Raw genomic sequence first — 17493 nt, forward strand, 5'->3', positions numbered from 1 at the left:
TTAGTCAGATAAATGATGTGTGATGATATTGGGGGCTAAGGAGATCATTCTCTTTCTCTCAGATCTTAGAACATATGAAACTTGAATTGTAATTTGAGATGTCTGTGGGGTACTCTTTTAGAAAGCAGTTGGTGTTTGGAAGGTGGTAATGACAGGAACAGAGGAGGAAAGTAAATCACCTTGTACTCTTTTGTCTTACATTTATATCTTTGGGCTGTACTCTTTATCTTCCTTCCATTTTGTTGTACCCAATTTCAAGAATCTCACAATCAAACAATTCACACAATGGAATTTAAAGTATATGTAGAAATCTTTTATCATTGTCATAAAGTATTTAGATAATCAAGGAAGGTATGCTCATAATACTTCATATTTTTTTCCTTCTCTTTTAAGCTGAGCTATTATCTGGATATTGTGGAAGTAAACATTGCTCACCAGATCTCTCTACGTTCCGAAGCATTTTTTCATGCAATGACCTCTCAACACGAGTTGCAGGACTACCTCAAGAAAACTTCCCAGGCTGTAAAAATGCTTCGAGATAAAATTGCACAGATTGATAAAGTAATGTGTGAAGGATCACTCCACATTTTAAGACTGGCACTTACCAGAAATAATTGTGTTAAAGTATACAATAAGCTGAAGTTAATGGCCACTGTACACCAGACTCAGCCTACAGTACAGGTGTTACTATCTACTTCTGAATTTGTTGGAGCATTGGACTTAATAGCAACAACACAAGAGGTTCTACAGCAGGAACTTCAGGGCATTCACAGTTTCCGGTATGTCCATTAAGTAAGCCACTAGAAATAATGTTAGAAATTTTTAAAGGATAAAATTTAGCATTTAATGTTAAAAATGTGAATGTATTTAAAATTAAATGGATATTTTTTCTTCCAGATTGATCATTTGTTTAATGATGTTATCTGATATTATAGTATTAGCAAAACAAAAACCATAAGGAATAATATTTACAGAGACATTTGGATGGAGAAGCAAAATTAAAATTTCTAGGAGATGAGATAAATGCAAGGCCAGTCACATTAAAAATAACATTTTGAAAATGTTGAAATAGCTTTGTGTCACAGTGGTAGGTCAAGGTGGAGAGAATACCAGTATATTTAAAATTAAGTTTGTGTTAAAAGCCTTTAATAGATTTATAATTGAATAATTATTAAAATTCATTTCTGATTCGCAGTCTGTTTATCAAATTGCAAAAGAAAAAAAAATATAACATAGTGATAGAAAAGACCCAATTTCTCCTATTATTTTGAAAATACCTTAGGTTTTAGATATTTTATATGAAATAATTCCAAAGTATTTATTTTATAGACTAATTGCAAGCCATCAAAATTTCATTCCATTAAGCAGGCTTGCAGTATCCTTGTAGAAGTTCCTGTCTACTGGGAAAACCATCCAAACCACATACTAGTAAGTGACTGTAAAGTTTTATGGAAGATGTGCTCTGTAACTTAATCCATTATGGAAAAGTTGGCCTCAAAAAATTTTATTTTAATTGAATTATAAATTCTTATTGACTGAAGATAAGTAATTGGAATGTTTAGGATGCACTTTTAAAGCTTGAAGAAAATTTAATTAGATGAACAATTGATTGATTCATTCAGTTAAGGTATGGCTGTTGAGCACCTATTACATGTCAAGTACCAGACAGAATGAATACTGGGAATATAGTCAGGAATAAAGTAGAGATGTTCATTGATCTAAAAGTCTCTACAATTTATTTGGCATGGGGAAGGAAACACAAATTACTGCATAGTTATGATATAGTGTAATACAGTGTGATGAATGGAAAGATTGCTGTGGAGCTCTGACCTTAGGAGTGGAACCTAATCCAGACATGCATGGTTATAGAAAATGTTCTGAGTCACAAACCTCTTTGAGAATCCATTGAAAGCTACTGTTGCACCATCTTTCCACAAAAATATACCTGTACATAAAATTTTGCAATCAATTTTGGGTGATTCATGCTTTTTTGAAGTCTACTTTGAATTCCCCAGCATGGAAACTACATTATTTTTAATTTTTCTTTCACCTCTGAAATTATAAGGATTTATCTTTTTTGAATTTGTATGTGGTATATATTTTTTCAATAAATGTCAGTGTTGTCATTGCCTTAGAAAAATGAATTTCTGTAATGACAGAAGGTGTGTTTTTAACTTATCACTTACTGTATAATATCATGAGTGTTGATGAATATTGGGAGCCAATATCCTGTAGATAGTACAGGGCTGAGAAGTAGAATCAAAGATTGAATGCTGCCTTGGCAAACACAAATTCTCAAACTATTCTAATTTTTACCTCAGAGTTCATGCAGTTTACTTTTGTTTTCCTTGACTTAGATTTTATGGTCAATACTCATGAAAAGTGATTTTAAGAAGCGGGTTGGATATTTATTTATTCTCAGTAGTTTATGATTTATTGGGCTACAGAATAGAAATTTTATAATCTTGTATTTATTATGAGCTCAAGGAAGAGCTTACCTTTGTTTTCAACTTTACTTTTTTTTGTAACTTAAAGTATAAAATATTCTTCATTTAAAAATGTCTATTATTTATTTTTTTATTTCGAGACAGGGTCTTGCTCTGTTGCCCAGGCTAGAGTACAATGGTGCGCTCTCAGCTTACTGCATGCAACCTCTGCTCCCACCTTCAGTCCCCCTACCCACCACCGGCTCTAGCCATTCTCTCACCTCAGCCTCCTGAGTAGATGGGATTAAAAAACACATACCACCATGCCCAGCTAATTTTTATTTATTTTATTTATTTTTTATATTTTTGAGATGGAGTCTAGCTCTGTTGCCCAGGCTGGAGTACAGTGGCACGATCTTGGTTCACTGCAACCTCCACCTCCTGGGTTCAAGCAATTCTCCTGCCTCAGCTCCCGGGTAGCTGGGATTACAGGTGACCGCCACCATGCCCAGCTAATTTTTGTATTTTTAGTAGAGAGAGGGTTTCACCATATTAGCCAGGCTGGTCTCGAACTCCTGACCTAGGTGATCTGCCCATCTCAGCCTCCCAAAGTGCTGGGATTACAAGTGTGAGCTACCATGCCTGGCCTGATTTTTATTTTTAGTAGACGGAGTCTTGCCATGTTACCCAGGCTGGTCTCAAACTCCTGAGCTCAAACCATCTGCCTTCCTTGGACCCCCAGAGTGCTGTGATTACAGGCCTTAGCCGCCATGCTCGGCCAAAAATGTCTATGATTTTTAAAAAGACTTTCAGATGTTCTGATTTTCTACATTTTGCTCAATATCTATTTTTTTTTTTAGAACCACATGTGTAAAGAATGTTATTTCTTCATGTAAAACATTTCTGTAAAGTTTCCGATCAAATGTCAGTTCCAATATGTTTATAACTGTTTAAAAGTTTGGTATCAGAACTTGAGTCTCTAACTTCTGATAAACATATAGCAAATTATTTTCAAAAACAAAAGTAGTCTAAAAGAATATGTTTTTATAATCAAGGAAGAATACTGAATCATACTTGAAGGTAGTTTAAGACTTGTTATTATAACCCTATTCTTTTGTTTGTGTTTTGTTTTAAATTTCTATCAAATCCTGTATGATGATTTACTTTCTTGACTTTATCTTTCCTTTTGCTAAAGGTTGTTAAATATCAACATTACTTTCTTGTATAGCTTCACAGATATTTTTAAGGCCGTTTAACTTTATTTAGAAGCGTAAGAATTAGTTTTGGATGCTTTATAGATTGATTTTTATCCAGGAAAATATGTATTGGAGGTCTCTTATGGTAACATAAGCATAAGAGATAATTATACTCTCCCATTAGGAAAGAAGAAATATTCTACTTGAATTTCACACACTTTTGTCTTTTTTATATCAGAGGCCACATTTTAGTCATTTTGTGGTCCATATACTAAGCATAGGGTCTTACTTGAAATAAGAAATCTTTCAGTAGGACAAGCAAAGGATTCTTTTGAATTTATTTGTTAATAGTCTTTCCATTTTATGGATATTAGTCCAGGTTTTGCTTTTGGCTATAATGCTCTTTCTATTGCTTTTTAAAAATGCTCTATTTAATACATATATATGCAGTCTTGCCCTGTCACCCAGGCTGGAGCGCAATTGTGCGATCATAGCTCAACTATAGCCTTGAACTCCTGGGTTCAAGTGATCTTCCTGCCCCAGCCTCCTGGGTAGCTAGGACTGTAGACCTGTGCCACCATGCCAGGCTAATTTTTTTTATTTTTTTGTAGTGATAAGGTCTTGCTATATTGCCCAGGCTGGTTCTATTGCTTTTAAAGGAAATTTTCATACCAAAATTTTCTAGTAGTTGAACTACCACAAATGCAAATCTCTGTTTTCCAAAAGGAATTTTAATAGTTTTATTTGTCTACCATTTTTCTGTGTACTATTAACCTAACATCACATTTTTTCTAGTCATTAGTAGCAAATAATGCTTATGTATGTATTCTTTTTTCTCATTCCTTCTGTATTTTTTGACTTTGAAATTATTTTTTATGTAAACCTTTTTGGTGACTTCTGAACTCCCAGAGCACCTTGTTTATATTCTCTAACGAAATTTTACAGTCTCCTACCATGTTTTGTTATGGTTTGTGTTTTTATTTTAGATCTTTCTATTGGGCTTTGAATTTAAATGTCTTGGTTAAGAGCTATGTTGTACACATCTTAATACATATTTGTAAAATCTATGAATTATTCAGTATATTACCAAATGTGTCTTGACCCTTTATTCCACTCTTTTTTTTTCCCATCTATAATCTTTGTCCCTAATTTCCCATTTATAGTCTATATGACTGTGGTTCTTAATCCTGGCTGCATAATAACATCTCCAGAAGAGCTTTTAAAAAAGTGTGCCACACCCTACCCAGCCAATTAAGTCAGACTTTCTAGAGGTTAAGGCTTGAGCATCTGTATTTTTTTGAAAGCTCTCTGGGAAATACTAATGTGCACCATAATTGAGAAGCCTGATTTATAACTACTGTTGGGTTCTCAACTTTTTCATGATTTGTAATTAAAGTGGTAGCATCTTCCTATATAAATTTGTTCTTTCTAAAACAAAATTTTCAACTAACACATCTTCCTGTCTCTATTCAAAGAGGTTTCTACTAATGGATTTGGGGGTATGATGTATCTGTGTTCCAAAGTTCCAAAGTTTGATTTCCCCTCTTCAGAACTTGAAGGGTAATATTGACTCACTGCATAATTCATAATTATAATTCTTTTGTACATTTGTTGAATTTATAAATTTAAAAAATTTTGAATGATTTTACTGCCTGAATTGTTGCAGAATTAGGTGATTTTAATTATTAGGACATAAATTTTTTTTTTTTTTTTGAGACGGAGTCTCGCTCTGTTGCCCAGACTGGAGTGCAGTGGCGTGATCTCGGCTCACTTGCCAGCTCCACCTCCCGGGTTCATGCCAGTCTCCTGCCTCAGCCTCCCGAGTAGCTGGGACTACAGGCGCCTGCCACCACATCCGGCTAATTTTTTGTATTTTTAGTAGAGACAGGGTTTCACCGTGTTAGCCAGGATGGTCTCCATCTCCTGACCTCGTGATCCGCCCGCCTCGGCCTCCCAAAGTGCTGGGATTACAGGCGTGAGCTACTGTGCCTGGCCGGGATATAAATATTTTTAACTATTACATATGCAATGAAATTTTGCTATCTATTACCAATAAAAATGATAATCATTGAAACAATATATATCATTTATATACTAATTTAGCTAAAAGTATTGCTGAGGCTAATGGCATTCAAATGCTTAAGCACATGTAGTACAAAAGTCTCATTATGAACCCACAAGAATGCATTTGAATGTTGATATCTTGCAGATTTTGATACAGAAAATCTTTAGTTACCTTGAAACTTAGTGCTATAGTGTTGTTATTTGTTCTTTCTTATTGTAAAGCTTTGTGTAGAAACTCTTAGTTTTCATCATTGTTGTTAACATTCTTTTCCTATTGCTTCATACCATGATTACTACCACCACCATTCTACAACAGAGGACATATATTGAATACTTAAGTATTCTATACCAGATACTGTGCTAAGTATATGGACATCGCCCACTCCCCAAAAAACTATGAGATAGGGAATGTTACCCACACTTTACAGATAGGAAAACTAAGGTCATATAGCAAGTTAAGTAACAGTACAGTAGAGATTCAACTTGGGTCCCTCTGGACTCGAGAGCTATGCTTTTTAATATATTTGTTTGAGAATCTTATAGGACCTCAGAGAGATCACTCTGAACATCAATACTAATTTAATTGTACAAACTGTGGGCAATTGAACTATAGGTTTGCTCAGCAGCCACGAACTACCATATTAATGGATTTTGGCATAAAAATGACTGCAGCTAGCTTGTTTTCTACTTGTAAGCTTTTTTTTTTTTTTTTTTGAAAGAAAAGATGCAAAACACTCAGTTTATTATAGGTCCCAGTTTATTATGATTTCATTGATTAGTGGCCACCTTGAGATTCCATCTAAGGGATCTTTATTATTAGATCTATCAAAAGGTATTTAACATGTTATTTGACCTTAAATCTCCTATAATTTAGATTTTAAAATATTGTAGTAAGAAAACATCCACATTGTATGTTTTGTGATGAAGAAATCAGACTTCTTGCTATTTGATGAAACTAGAATTGCTACAGAGTTTATTGATATACAAGGTTTTCTGATAAGAACAGCACAGAGGTCACTGTATTGAACATACAACTTAGTAGAAGGTCTGAATTAATGTGCAAATTGAGGCATATCTAAGTAGAAAGTATTGGGATTGTTTCAGTTTACTTAGCTGGATATATTTTTCAGAAAATGATATTTTAGTTGTCATTTCAGTAGATTCTCTCACCACTCTAAATTACTGTATGTGATTATTAGGATACATACTTTTAAAACAAGGTGTTAGCAGATTTATCTTAAATATTTTTGTTAAGATTAATAATAATGCATATGTCGTTATTATTACATCTATTGTCAAAGTAGCCGAGAATATAAAAGAACAATTAGATTGAGGATGAATAGGTGAAAAATATTACAGTTCTGAAAGTTGCATTTAAGGATTTATTTAGACAAATTCTTGCATATATAAAGTACCTGTGATTATAAAATAAATACTATTTGGTGTTAGTATTGAGGTTCTTTATTAAATTAATTATATAATCTGTATTAGATAATTAAACTTTAAAATTACTTTAAGGATGCATAAAAATGAAGCTACTCAAGTTTTATTTAAAATAATATCTAAGGTCAAATAGAACACTGCATTTAAGTTATGCCAAAATAACAGAAAGTTTTATTTTGGTGCCCAAATATCAGTAGGTATAGTCATATGGACCTTTCACCATAATTCTTTATGGTGATTTGTTGAAGAGTATTTACACTTGAAGGTAACACATACCTGAGTGCTAACCTCTAGTCTGCATTAAAAAAGAATCAATGGTCTTCATAAAAATAATTGAGAGCCAAGCAATATTAGGTCTAAATTTATATCCTACACTGTCACTGTTTTTTTTTTTTTTAAAAAACAAACTTATAAAGACTCAAACATACACAAAACTAAAGGAAATTATATGAAAAGAGTTATAGGAAGCTAGATAAATTGTTTATCATCTTTGAGTTGTCAATGCAAAGCCGAGTTTGTGTTATCTATATCCTTTATTATTTTGAAACAAACCCCAAACATTTTGTTTCATTCATAAATATTTCATTAGGTATCTTTGAAAGGTAAGGATTTTTTTAAAATGTAACTCTAATGTCATTTATATTTTCAAATATAGCTAGTCAGTGTTCAGATTTTCCCGTTTGTCTCAAAATTCTTTCTTACAGTGTGTTTATTGTAATCAGGGTCCAAATAATATCTATATATTGCAGTTGGTTGATATGTCTCAAGTGGTTTTTGATCCATAGTTATCCATTCTAATTTTCTTTCAAAATATTAATCGAAGAAACTGGATTGTCTTATAGTGCTTCTCATAGTTTGGATTTTGTAAACTGTTTCCATGTTTAGCATGTTATTTTTTCACCTATATTCTCTGTAATTGATAGTTAGATTTAAAAGCTTGATTAGCTTTACATTTTACTCTTTGACAAGAGCACCTAATAGACAGTGGTGTGTATTTCAGTCAAGAAGCATAAAAATCTTTTTTGATGATTAGCAGCCATTTAACAGTTCTCTAGATTTATCATTAATTATGGGCTACAAATTATGATACGTTAATTCTGTCCCACTTTTCTTTACTTATTCACTGGAACATTTCTATGAGTTGATGTTTCCCCATAACAATTATTTGGTCACCCTTTGAAGGACAGTTCTTACAAGATTAGACAGGATAAATGCTAGATTATTTTCCTTTATTTAGCTGTTTTCAAAATAATGAATTGGAAATCTAGCATCCTCCAAAGATAACTGATGAATTTTTAAAGATATTATAAATACATGGATTTATATGCTTTCAAAGTGTTTTAACTTCTTTGCTTTTTAATTTTTATCAATGTTCAAATTGAATTATCATTTGTAGGAACCTCCTCAAGTTCATTCTTGAGTCTTTTGACATGACTTCCTAAGTAGTTATTGACAGTTTTCTTACTTTGTGTTATGACAGGATGTTTATATTATATATTTCCTACCCCAGACCTGTAATCTGCCATTTGTCTAAGGAGCCCTACTTTCTTTTAGTAGGAAATAGTATTTAGAAATCCATCTGGGTAGTAGGCGTGTTCTTGCTACTGGATTGGCCATTATTTCTAGGCTTTTGTAGTGGACAGAACTGGGAAATAATTTTCTTTTTAAAGTGACTTTAAAACAGTAATTTAACTGTTCATCTTATATGGGATATATCTTAAGGAAAAGAGGAAAAAGTCCTATATTGTTTGTATTAATAATATTGTTCTGAGACAATCTGTGTATGTTGTGGGATAAAACAAATGATGAATTGTGTTAGTGTCATTAGTAATCACAATTTTCAGCCTGATTAAAAGGAAATACATATGTAAGACTGAAGAAGTAAAAATCATATAGTCTTGAATTTAAATTGGAAGTATCAGTATGACCCCATTTTTCTCCCCCACAACCCCTACAATAAGTCGCCATTTAAAAGTTTTAGTTTATATCTGTCTATCCATCCGTCTGTCTGTCTCTCATCTTAGATAAGCATTAGCCCACTGTAGATACTGTTCTCCACCTGCTGTTTTTACCTTACAATATACTCTGGATATTGTACATGCTCTACAGCATGCATTCTCAATGGGAGATACTACCTCAAGAGGGCAAACATTGGCTCTTGAAAGGTGAAAAAAAATCTTGAATATAACAATGGTTTGTGACCCTTCAAAGGGCCATGGTACATAAACAGATATATTTGTGGTATTAAAATTTCATAGGGGTGACTGAGTACGGTGGCTCATGCCTCTAATTCCAGCACTTTGGGAGGCCAAGGAGGGTGGACCACTTGAGGTCAGGAGCTTGAAACCAGCCTGGCCAACATGGTGAAACCCTGTCTTTTACTAAAAATACAAAAATTAGCTGGGTATGATGGCACATACCTTTATTCCTAGCTACTTGGGAGGGTGAGGCATGAGAATTGCTTGAACCTGGGAGGTGGAGGTTGCAGTGAGCTGAGATTGCGCCACTATACTCCCACCTAGGCAACAGAGGGAGACTCTGGAGAAAAAAAAAAAAAAAAAAAAAATTAAAAATTTCATGGGATTGTGTGTGTGTAAGATTAGAAAAGGCTTCTGGAGGGGAAATAATGAAAAAAGACTGCTCTCTAACAGTATGTATAGGTATTTATCAATTCTTTTAAAAGTAATATCTATTTAAAATAAATGCATTGTGATTTATTCAACCATTCCCCACTGGTCAGCATTTGGGTTGTTTCTATTCTGTTACAGTTACCAATAGAAGGGCAGTTAATGTATGTTCTTTGGTATTTTTGCTCATGCATCTTTGAGACAGATTCTAAGTGAGATTCCTAGGTCAAAATTCCTCTGTAATTTTGCTAGATACTGCCAAATTCCTCTTGCGACAATGTTTTAGCTTGTACTGGTGGATCTATTCTAAATTAGTCTACTGTAAGATATTGATGCCATTTATGAGAACCTTTTTAGTCTATTAACTATAAGAAATACAATTTTCATGTAGAAAAATGCAAACTTTTATGTTATTTCACTTATCAGATTTGTTTCATAATTATCACTACTCCTACTTACCATATGTTGTTTATAAAAGAAGAATAATGCATCTACCCAAAAGGTCAAATGGTTTTAACTAACTTTTTAAAAATTGTGTTATATCTCATCTTTCTTAGTAGATATAGTTGTCAATATTAAGGTTTTCTTTTTCAAGTAAATGTAGTGTAGGTATATTTTAAATGTTTTTTTAAAAATTTTAATGTAATATTTAAATGTTTTAAAACTGCCCCTCAAAATAGAGCTTAAAACATTTTTTTCCACTGAGATGTAAACATGTTCCATTGGACTCTTTCACTTAAGTTTTGAAATTCTTTGGACCAACTAGGCTTCTTTAGCTCATTGCTTTTATACAGCTATTTGAAAGTATGGCAAAAATCCCTATGTATGAAAGTACTTCATCCTTACATTTTTCAGTCTTGTGTTTCAATGACTTTCAGCTTAATGACTTAAGGGATGTTACACAGTAACTCAAACTGATTATGGGAAAGATTGAATTGAGTCCATCTGTACATATAGTCCTTCAGATATTTATTTGCACCCAGGACAGGGCCTAGTGCAGGATAGGCACAAATGTTTGTTGAATAATGGGGAGCTACCAGCACTGACATTTAGTAAATGGTTAATAAGGAAAGGACTTAGAATGTCAATATTTTGTCTGTGGAAACAATCATGCCCAGTAACCAGGTTTTCTAGAACACATTTATTTGGAGGCTAAAGATATACCTCTGACCTTGAACAACATGGGTTTGGACTTGTGGGTCCATTTATACACAGATTTTTTTTTTCAGTAAATATATTGGAAACGTTTTTGGAGATTTGTGAAAGTTTGAAAAAACTTTCCACATAGCCTAGAAATATATATGCCATGAATGCATAAAATATATGTAGGTACCAGTCTACTTTATCGTTTACTATCATAAAATATATTTAAAAAGTTAAAATTTATCAAAGCTTACACATAGACTGTACATGGCCCCATTCATACAGTATTAAATCATAACTCCAAAAAACTAGCTGTGGTACATACTGTACCACTGTAATAATTTCATAGCCACCTCCTGTTGCTACTGTGGTGAGTTCAAGTGATGCTAGTCATCTGTATTTGACCAGTTTCTCTCTCCAGTAAATTATTACAGTAACAAGTGATCTCTTACAGTTTTTGCATATTTTTGTTTTTTATTGTTTTTAATACATACTATACACCTTAAATAACACCAAAGAGGAGCTGGTACCATTCCTTCTGAAACTGTTTCAATGAATAGAAAAAGAGAGAATCCTCCATAACTCATTTTATGAGGCTAACATCATCCTGATACCAAAGCCTGGTAGAGACACAACAAAAAAAGAGAATTTTAGGCCAATATCCCTGATGAACATCGATGAGAAAATCCTCAATAAAATACTGGCAAATCGAATCCAGCAGCACATCAAAAAGCTTATCCACCACCATCAATTTGGCTTTATCCCTGGGATGCAAGGCTGGTTCAACATACACAAATCAATAAATGTAATCTGTCACATAAACAGAACCAATGACAAAAATGACGTGATTGTCTCAATAGATGCAGAAAAGGCCTTTGAAAAAAATCAACAGCCTTTCATACTAAAAACTCTCAATAAACTAGGTATTGATGGAATGTATCTCAAAATAATAAGAGCTATTTATGACAAACCCACAGCCAATATCATACTGAATGGGCAAAAACTGGAAGCATTCCCTTTGAAAACCAGCACAAGACAAGGATGCCGTCTCTCACCACTCCTATTCAACATAGTTGAATTGGAAGTTCTGGCCAGGGCAGTTAGGCAAAAGAAAGAAATAAACGGTATTCAGTTAGGAAAAGAGGAAGTCAAATTGTCCCTGTTTGCAGATGACATGATTGTATATTTAGAAAACCCCATCATCTCAGCCCAAAATCTCCTTAAGCTGATAAGCAACTTCAGCAAAGTCTCAGGATACAAAATCAATATGCAAAAATCACAAACATTCCTGTATACCAATAATAGACAAACAGAGAGGCAAATCATGAGTGAACTCCCATTCACAATTGCTACAAAGAGAATAAAATACCTAGGAATCCAACTTACAAGGGATGTGAAGGACCTCTTCAAGGAGAACTACAAACCACTGCTCAGGGAAATAAGAGAGGACACAAACAAATGGAAAAACAGTCCATGCTCATGGATAGGAAGAATCAATATCGTGAAAGTGGCCATAGTGCCCAAGGTTATTTATAGATTCAGTGCCATCCCCATCAAGCTACCACTGACTTTCTTCACAGAATTGGAAAAAACTAATCTTTATATGGAACCAAAAAAGAGCCCGCACACAGGGAGGGGAACATCACTCACTGGGGCCTGTCGGGGGTGGTGGGCTGGGGGAAGGATAGCATTAGGAGAACTACCTAATGTAAATGACAAGTTGATGGGTGCAGCAAACCGATATGGCACAGGTATACCTATGTAATAAACCTGCATGTTGTGCACATGTACCCTAGAACTTAATAAAAAAATTAAAACATCAATATTTACTAAAAACTTAAATTTATCTCAGAAACATAAATATAAAATACAAAACATCTAAATTCTTATCAATAGACAAATTTGCAATCATGATATAACAAAATTTTATCTTGTCACATTAAAATAATTTTCAAATGCTGAGTCTGAAAACACAATAGTATGTTAATTATGAAAACAGACAATACAGACAATAATCAAATATGAACAAAGAAGCTTACATTTCACAGTGATTTCCTGCTATAGTGATCTTTGCTGAATACCGTTCTCTCAAATGTTTTAATGCTCCTACAGTAGGTAAACAGTCTTTCAATTTCGGAAGAGCTTTGTCAGAAGGCAATAGTATTATATCTACCATTGCTCTACCTAGAAAGAGAAAAAGGCTTTTTTGTAATTTTTTAAAAACGTTAGGTCTGAAGTGTCTCAAAATAGTACCCTGAACAACTGAATTTTATGTTTATTTAGAAGAATGGATTTTATATTTATTTAGAAGACAAAGGAAGATTTTTGTTTTAATTTCTGAAATTCTTCAAAACAATATATGCCCTTAGGAGTTCAAACTTTTTAAACGTTCATCATTTGATTTAAAGCCATGTTATCTTGAAATAGCTAGCATATACTAGAAAACAATAAACTATATCATAATTACTTGTCAAAAAAGTTAAAATTTATCAAAACTTACAGACTGTATTGTACATGGCCCCATTCATGCAGTATTAAATCATACCTGCAAAAAACTTTGGTACATATTATACCCCTGTAATAATTTCATAGCCACCTCCAGTTGCTACTGTGATGAGCTCAAGTGATGCTAGTCATCTATGTTTGAGTAGTTCCTCTCTCCAGTAAATGGAGTATCACAGTAAAAGGTGATCTCTTACAGTTTTTGCATGTTTTTATTGTTTTTAATACATGCTGTACACCTTGAATAACATCATGGAACCCAAACTAAGTTCACTGGTGATGCTGGAAGTACTCCCAAGAAGCAGAGAGAAGTGATGACATTTACAATAAAAAGTTTAATTCCTTGATGTGTATAGTAGATTGAGGTCTGCAGTTGTGGTTGCCCACGATTGTTTTAAAAAAAAAAAAAGTTGTCAAGTCCTCACTCTAGCTACAACAGCATTTACAAAAGCCTTGTACTTTTTGCAAGTACCTTTTTATCCAGTATTGAAAATGCAGATTTTATGTAGGTGCAGGCTTACTATGAGAAAGGCATACCTATAGACTCTAATATTTGAGAAAAAGCTAAGATATCAAACGATAATTTAAGGCAAAAGGAAAGTGAAGGATCTAAAGCTGGAGAACTTAATGCTAGCAAAGGATGGTTTGATAATTTTAGAGGTTTGGCTTACAGAAAAGTCACGATAATAGGAGAAGCAGCTTCTGCTGACAAAGAGCAAATGAGTTCCTGGATGCCATTTAGAAAATAATGGAGGAGAAAGAATATCTACCTGAAAGGTTTTAATGCAGACAAAAGTGCCCTACTCTGGGGAAAAAAAGCCACAAAGAACATTTATTAGTAAGGAAGACAAGTGAGAACCAGGATTTAAGACAGGAAGGGATAGGCTATTTCTTACTGTTTTGTGCAAATGAAGTCAGGTTTGTGATCAGGACTGCCCTTATCTATAAAGCTGCTAACCCACAAGCTTCAAAGGGAAAAGATAAATAACAGCTGCCAGTATTTTGCTTATACAACAAAAGACCTGGATAACGCTCTTTCTGGATTGGTGCCATTGATGCTTTGTCTCTGAAGTCAATAAGTACCTTGCCAAAAAGTGACTGCCTTTTAAAGTTCTTTTGGTGTTGAACAATGGCCCTGTCCACCCAGAACCCCATGAATTCAACACCAGAGGCATTAAAATGGTCTCTTTGCCCCAAACACAACATCTCTAATCTAGCTTCTAGATCAGAGAGTCATAAGTACCTTTACAGCTCATTACACACATTACTCTGCAGGAAGGATTATCAGTGCCTTGGAAGAGAACCCCGATAGAACATCACAAAAGTCTGGAAGGATTACACCATTGAAGATGCCATCATTGTTACAGAAAAAAATTGTGAAGACCATAAAGCCCGAAACAATAAATTCCTGTTAGAGAAAACTGTGTGCAGATGCTGTGAGACGATCAGGGAGATCATGAAAGAGATTGTGGATGTGACAAAAATGGGTGAGGAACGAAGGATTTCAAGATAAGAATCTTGGAGAAATTCAACAGCTAATAGATACCACACCAGAGGAATTAACAGAAGATGACTTGATGGAGATGGGTGTTCTCAAACCAATGCCAGACAATGAGGAAAAAGATATAGAAGCAGCAGTGCCAGAAAACAAGATGACATTAGACAGTCTGGCAGCAGAGTTTGCGTTATTCAAGACTGCCTTTGACTTCTTTTATGACATGGACTCTTCTATGATATGGGCACTGAAACTAAAGCAAATGGTAGAAGAAGGTTTGGTACCATATAGAAACAAACATTTTTAGATAAATGAAAAAGTAAAGTCAGAAATTACAATGCATTTCTGTAAAGTTATACTGACTGTGTCTGCCTCTTCTGCCTCCACTTCCACCTCCTCTGCCACCCTTAAGATAGCAAGACCAACCACTCCTCTCCCTGCTCCTCCTCAGCCTGCTCAGTGTGAAGAGGACCTTTATGATGATCTGATTCCACTTAATAGTAAATATATTTTCTTTTCCTTAGGATTTCCTTAGTAACATATTTTCTCTAGCTTTATTGTAAGAATATAGTATATGGTACGCACAGTATAGAAAAAAATGTGTTATTGACTGTTTATGTTATTGGTAAGGCTTCTGGTCAACATAAGCTATTAGTAGTTAAATTTTGGGGGAGTCAGAAGTTATACACAGATTTTTTATTGCACTGGTGTTTGGTGCCTCTAACCCCCATGTTGTTCAAGGGTCAACTATAAAGAGAAAAATGGAATTTAGAAGATGAAATATTTGCAGTTATTTTGGTAAGTTAAAGGACTTCATTTTTTGAAAACATTGCATTATTGCACAGGTACTGTCAGCTGGAAAAGTTTTACCTACTAGTTCCCTTGATTGTGTGGAGCGAATTTGTAGTTTTTAGTGAATATAAATCTAACATTTTCCTCTTCCTTTTTAGGCATTTGGGATCACAGCTTTGTGAATTAGAAAAACTGATAGATAAAATGATGATTGCAGAATTTTCTACTTATTCTCACACTGACTTAAATAGACCACTGGAAGATGACTGTCAAGTTTTAGAAGAGGTATGTGTTTTAACTGTGGAATGAAGTTGATGCCATTGCTTAACAGTCTTGGTTTAGAATACATTGTCTTCAGATTATAGGAAACAAAATTATCTTAAATTTCAAGGGCTATCAGACCTATGAAGTCCTTCACTAGCTATGTGACTTTAGCAAGCACCATAATTGTTCACTATCCTATGGAATTAGAGAATAATATAATTGTATAGCTTAATTAGAAATTAGAGTTAGAATGAGCTTACAGACCGAGTTAAAAATGCAGACATAGGATGAATTAATTTATATTCTGTGTGCATGCGTGCGAGTGTTGGAGCTTGTCTTTTATAAAAAGTGATCATAGTTGGCTGCATTGGCTCCTGTTATAATCCCAGCAGTTTGAGAGGTTGAGGTGGGAAGATTGCTTGAGCCCAGGAGTTTGAGACCAGCCTCGGCAACATAGGGAGACTCCATCTCTACAAAAAATAAAAAATTAGCTGGGTGTAGTGGTGCATGCACACCTGTGGTCCCAGCTACTTGGGTGGCTAAGGCGAGAGGATCACTTGAGTTCAGGAGTTTGAGGCTGTAGTGAGCCATGATCGTAACACAGCAAGACCCTGTCTCAAAAAAAACAAAACCAAAAAAGTGATCATTATCATATGGTAATTACCCGTCACTCAAATTTACTGAGTACCTATTATGAACATGTTTTATATATATGTATATACAAATACATAATATCCAGGCTTCACTTAGCTGGTAACTTCTCAGTGTTAATCACTGACAACAACTAGTAAAGAATCCCAGAAACCCTGATAACCGCCTAAGTAAAGAAACTTTTGTACATGTTAGCAGTTGACTTCCCACAGAGAGTCTAGGTCATTATTTCAGTCTTCTAGACCATGCATTAAAAAGCACAGGGGCAAGGCACAGTGGCTCAGGCCTGTAATCCAAGCACTGTAGGAGACTGAAGCTAGAGGGTGGTTTGAGCCCAGGAATCTGAGACCAGCCTGGGCAACATAGTGAGTCTACAAAACAAATTTAAAAATTAGCCAGGTGTGGTGGTGCATGCCTGTAGTTCCAGCTACTCGGGAGGCTGAGGTGGGAGGATCACTTGAGCCTGGGAGATCAAGGCTACAGTGAGCTGTCATCACCCCACTACACTCCAGCCTTGGCAACAGAGTGGAACCCTGTCTCAAAACAAACAAACAAGCAAAACCCAAAACAAACCACAGGGCCCATGGAGTATTTATTGGTCATCAGGGTGTGAGAAGGGTATTTTTTACTTGTTGAAACTAGAACAAAAAATACCCTTGTATTGTTTTACCCCAAAACCAGCTTCATTGGTTCACTGTGGTGGGGTAGGATTTATCTGTTTTAGAATGCTGACTCCAAAAATCTCATGATAAGATTGCTGTGGGAGGGGGTTTTTCAGGCTGCTAGAAAATACTTTGTGTAGGATAGCAATCTGAGGATCAAACAGAACTCCTGATGCTGAATATTTCTACCTCTAAGTAAAATTACTTCCTATTTAAAATGTCAGATTA

General features: G+C 34.5%; 1 protein-coding gene across 6 annotated transcripts in view; it reads left to right on the plus strand.

Moving 5' to 3' along the window:
- VPS54 (VPS54 subunit of GARP complex) overlaps positions 1 to 17493 on the plus strand; it is a 127831-nt gene that overhangs the window by 50130 nt on the left and 60208 nt on the right. For all 6 annotated transcript variants that reach the window (XM_030921134.1, XM_030921131.1, XM_010381668.2 and 3 more), the window contains 2 exons: positions 394 to 779; positions 15847 to 15973. In XM_030921134.1, the coding sequence (XP_030776994.1) occupies positions 394 to 779; positions 15847 to 15973 (513 nt within the window). The remainder of the gene's footprint in view (positions 1 to 393; positions 780 to 15846; positions 15974 to 17493) is intronic.

Source organism: Rhinopithecus roxellana, chromosome 17 (genome assembly GCF_007565055.1).
Source record: "Rhinopithecus roxellana isolate Shanxi Qingling chromosome 17, ASM756505v1, whole genome shotgun sequence".
In the NCBI taxonomy this organism is placed as follows: Eukaryota; Metazoa; Chordata; class Mammalia; order Primates; family Cercopithecidae; genus Rhinopithecus; species Rhinopithecus roxellana.